Raw genomic sequence first — 5,749 nt, forward strand, 5'->3', positions numbered from 1 at the left:
TAAACTATACATTCCTTTTGTTAGAATTTCTAAAGGAATAGAAAAAAATTATATTTTATAATACATAAACAACTATTATTTATTATCATAAGGATTTAAAAGAATGTTATAATCATTTTTTCATTAAACTGATATATTAATAACATAATATATTTTTTGTAACCAATTAAAAATAAAGAATTACGTAATCAATAAAACCGCTCAATCATATATCGAATCTTATATCATTCACCATTCATGTTGTTCAAGTTGATGAATTATAAAGTTATGCTTTGCATTTTTGTCACAAAATTAAGAAATATGCATCATTTATTTTTTTTAATTCCCAAGTAACATTTAGACAACGTTTTACAAGTGTATAATAGAATATTAACATAAAAAGAAATAACCTTTTAAAACATAATTTTTTAATGTTAGATTTAATATGTACAATTTAAAATATTTTTTATATATTATATTTCTTTTTAAGAATTTAATGTAAAGATACCATATTGGCATATATTGAAAATTGAAAAAAATTATATTTTATATATGTTAATTTTATTGTGAATATGTTCTAAAATCCGTTAATTCTTATCCATATATGAGAAAATCATATTTTAAAACCTAATGTTCTGTATTATAAAATGTATTTTTTATTGTTTTCAAAATCAATATGTATATTAGACATAGATATAATTATGTATATAGATTAAATAAAACTAATATATAAGAACAAAAAAAAAAAAAAATTATATATATACAACTTTATAAAATGATAATAGAATATAATACTGTAGAAAAGTAGTAATATACGATAAAATCAATGTTTATATTATTCATCGAATAAATCATGTAATTATTATATATGAATGAATACTTGACGAAATACACAAAATTTGAAAACAATAATTTTTTATTTTGTCATATATTGCTATTATGTTTACATGAAAATGTTTTATTTTTTAAAAACACCTTTTATATAGTTATATTATTTTTATTTATTGTTAATGAAATAAAAAAAAAAAAAAAAAAATTTACATCTACAATAAATTAATGGTATTTAGTTCATCCAATACATGTGTAAAAATGTAACTACATCTCTGCATAATATATATAATATGTCATTTATTTTGTTGTATTTAAAAAAAAATATGTTTTTTTGTATTAGTTTTAAAATTATTTATAAAACATTTTTAAATAAATGAAAAAAAAAAAAAAAAAAAAAAAAAAAGTTACACATAAATATTTATTAAATAAAAAAAATACTTTTATAAAATATGTAATATTTTTCTTTTATTTTAAAAATAAGAAAAACTGTTATAAAATATGTATATAAATATATTAATTTTAAGATTTAAATATAATTTTTGTTTTAAAAATTTTTAAAAAAAATTTGAACAAAAATGAATATTAAAAAATGAAAAAAAAAAAAAATACAATATTAGTCTTACAAATAGAAATGATATAAAATATTAATAATAATATTAATTTTCACTTGGTTTATATGTATAATAAATCCTACATAATAAACCTAAACACATATATGTTAAAACATATAGAATTAGAAAATATAACTTAATTTTGATGACATATATAATATATATATATACGTTTTTCTTTTTATTTTATCTTTTTGAGATTTTTTTTTTGGTTTCAAAAATATCAAATATTTTTTTTAGTTTTTTTTTAAATAAATGATGGTAATTTTAAAAATAACAATATTTCATTTTAGTTGCTAACATTACCATTTGCATTTTCATCTGCTGCACTAGCTTTTTTTCTTCCTCTTCTTCCTCTTTTAGGTTTTGCTTCTGCACCTCCTGTTTTCTTATCTTCTTCATCTTTACTTATAACTTCAGGTTTTTCTTTGTCTTCCGATTTATCACTTTTATTTCTATCATTGGAAACACTTTTTAAATCATCATTTTCTTCTGCTTTAGCACCTTTTTTACTTCCTTTCGTATTCTTATTCTTCCCTGTATTCTTTGTATTTCCCCTACCACCTCTCTTAGGTTTTACAGTTTCATCCTCGCTTTTTTTCTCTTCTGGGCTATTGTATCTAACAGAAGCACTTTGTGATTTATAACTCTTTTTTGATTCACTTAATCGATCATTGCTTTTTTCTTGACTTTTTAATTCACGTGAACTGCTCTTATATGCCGATCTCGGTGAAGCGCTATAACTTCTTTTTTTTTTACTTTTTTTATCATCATCTGAATTTAGTTCTCTTTTGAAGTCGGTGCTTGCGTTCCTTTTTCTACTATTACTTCTATCTTCGCTTAAACTTCTCCTTCTCTCACTTCTATCTTCGCTTAAACTTCTTCTTCTCTCACTTCTATCTTCACTTACGCTTCTTCTTCTGCTATGGCTTCTGTTATCACTTGATAAACGTTTTCTATAGCTTCTATTTTTTTCACTATCGCTATCTCGGTATGCACTAGAATGTTTACTTAATACATCACTAGAGCTTTCATTTTTATTTTTTTTCTTTCTATAACTTCTATCACCGCTTCTTGATCCACGATCAGATCTGCTCCTACTAACATCATCGTTTTGGTTTTCATAAGAACTATAACTTCTTTTTCCTTTATATCCACTTCTTTTTTTACCCCTACTTCTATTTCTGTAACTATTTCTATTATCACTTAAACTTTGACTATCAGATTCATATTTATTATTTCTTTTGGTTGATGAATTACTTGATTTACTGTATCTTCTAGATCTTGATCGATCTCTATCTGATAATCCTGATTCATTACTATATCTGCGTCTTTTTTTATATTTAGGACTATAATCACTTCTATATCTTTTCATATAAGAAGAACCTCTTTTATCTCTTCTAACTTTAATATTTGTAACATCGTCATACACTTTAAACTCGGCACCATCAAATTTTTCAATTGCATATAACATATCATCATAACTTACAAATTCTACTATACCTTTTCCTCGTTCAATATTAGCATATCCCACATCACCACATTGTCTCATAATATCTTTTAAATGTTGCCACCTGCAATTATCTGGTAAATTACTAACAATTACTCTATTTTCAGTTCTTATAGGTGGACCAATACCATCATCCTTTTTTCTATATTTTCCAAAACTATAAAATATACAAAAATAAAATGCATATTATTATTAATATATTATATATATTTTTATTATTTATTTTAATTATATATATATATATATATTAAATTTATAAAATACCTTCTGTTTTCGCCTGAATGTTCAACACGTAAACGAAATCCATCAAATTTATATCCATCTCTTCTTTCTATTGCATAATCTGCATCTCTAAAAAGCGAGAAAAAAAAAAAAAATTAAAAATAAGTATATTTTATATTGACATAAATAACATATAAGAACATATATATATAGTTTTATACACATTTAAATATTGTAAATCATTAATAATATTATTATGAAATATTCATATTTAAAAATATGTTTAATGGGTTATGAAATATTATTTAAAATATTATTATTATATTATAGGAATCCATCATAGACATATAATTACATAAAAGTTTATTTGTAAATATTGTACAATTATAAAAAAATGATAATGTATTTTCTTATAATAGTTCAAGTTTATTCTACGTACAATAATTATATGGCTCACAATGTACTAATATAATATTCAAATAACTAACATAATAGATCCTCATATATATTTTTCATATATTTATAAAATTAATTTATTTATTTTTTTTCTTATTCTTACTTCAAATCATAATAATGAACAAAAGCATAGGAACTAGAGGAAGATCTTGATGGCTTTATATCTATATACTTTATACGCCCATACTATAAAAGAAAAAAAAATATATATATAAATAATAATAAATATATTAATAAGTTAAAAAAAATATACATAATAAAACATTTTGGTTAGTTGTATTGTTTTATAATAATACAAATAATATATACAAACCTTTCCAAATAAATCGTAAACTTCTTCTTCAATGACATTGCCTGGTAAATTTCCTACATATATACACGAAGATGATTTACTGAATCTTGGTTTAAAACTCATTCTTTTATTTTTTAAAATAACAATACATTAAAATAAATATATATATTTTTATATATTATTTTTTCAATAATAAATCTTAATAAATTTAAAAATAAAATTGCATATATAATAAATATATGGGGCACAGGAAAATAGTTTTGGAAATAAAAAAAAAAAAAAAATCTATTCTTAGTGTAAAACAAAACAAAAAATTAACAACTAGAATAAATTAGCATTAAGAAAACCTTAAATAAAAACTAATTATACAACATTTTTCATATGCATTTTGTTTTTTAAGGTATATACGTATTTTTTTTTTTTTTTTTTTAAATTAATATAAATAATAAGTGATAAAAATATATAAAAAAAGTCTAACAATATAATATTTTAATTTATTTTTATAAACAATTATAAACTGTTTTTTATTATATGTATAAAAAACATATATAAATTTACATATATATTTATTAGATAAAATTTTTTTTTTTTTTTTTGTGATTTTCATATATATATTATTATAATATATAAAAAAATATAAGAGCTTATTTTTCATAATACTGGAAATATTTATTATATGTAATAAAAAAAAATTGTGAAGAATTAATATAAGCTTTATGTTATGTGACAATATATATAATATTGTATAATTATACATATACTATTTATATGTATATAAATAATATAAATTAATAAGGTTAATAAAAGATAATAAATCAGGTTTGCCATTTTACAAATATATTGAAAAAAAAAATAATATATATTACATATATATAATATATTATTATTAATATTAATATTATAATATATAATATATAATTTATTACATATATATATAATAATGTATATTATATATATATATATATATATTTATATAATATATATATAAAATATTAATTTGTAATTTTCCTTAATATTCCCTTGTGCATCACAAAAGAAGAATAAATATATATATTAAAACGTAAAATGAAAAATAAATAAACTTATTTACTAATTTCACCATAAAATTACTATCTAAACGTAATATAAGAAAATATCCTTCCAACATTTTTGGGATGGAAAATTTTTAAAACCATTTTGTTCTCATATGTTTTTCTTTTTTTGTTTTTTTTCTTGTAAGATATAGATAAATTTTTATTTTTAATAAAATAAAATTTAAGCAAAATATATGAATTTAAAAAAATATATTTATCCCATTTGTTATCTTATTTTATTATGTTTTTCTTTATTAAGAACTTATAAAATAGGAAAGTATTTTATGAAGTTTATTATTTATACTTTAGAAAAACACATATATAATATATATATATTCAATTTTAAGTTCATTCTTTTATTGTGTTTATATAAAAAATTTTAATATTAATATAGATATCAAACATTAAGATTAAAAAAATAAAATGTTTTATTTATGCCACGTTGTAGAATTCTAAAAAGTAAACACAAAAAAAAAAATTATAAAGAACAAAAGATAAGAACGATAAAAAAAAAAAAAAAGTATAATTATGTGTAAGAACCTTATTTCAATTTTCTGTATTCGAATAATACAACTTGAAATAAATTTCTTTTTTTATATTGAAATAATAAAGAACATTTTTAAAATTATATATATTTTTTTTACAATTTTTAAGAAATGTAATGTAGCACATTATAAATCAAATGATATTTTTCCCAAAAAAAAAAAATATTACATGTGTCCATATTTATCTTTCTCAATATCCATTTTAATATGATTCTAAAAATCTCATTAAA

General features: G+C 19.0%; 1 protein-coding gene across 1 annotated transcript; it reads right to left on the reverse strand.

Annotated features, from left to right (window-relative positions):
- Window positions 1-1,710: 1,710 nt before the first annotated feature.
- PGSY75_1022400 (putative pre-mRNA splicing factor) lies at window positions 1,711-4,024 on the reverse strand (the record flags this gene model as incomplete). The annotated part of the gene is made up of 4 exons (XM_018785996.1): window positions 1,711-3,088; window positions 3,196-3,282; window positions 3,713-3,795; window positions 3,923-4,024. The coding sequence occupies 4 exons, from the start codon at window positions 4,022-4,024 to the stop codon at window positions 1,711-1,713; spliced, it is 1,650 nt and encodes a 549-aa protein (XP_018641613.1).
- Between the last annotated feature and the right edge of the window lie 1,725 nt (window positions 4,025-5,749).

This window comes from Plasmodium gaboni, chromosome 10 (assembly GCF_001602025.1).
Source record: "Plasmodium gaboni strain SY75 chromosome 10, whole genome shotgun sequence".
NCBI lineage: Eukaryota > Apicomplexa > Aconoidasida > Haemosporida > Plasmodiidae > Plasmodium > Plasmodium gaboni.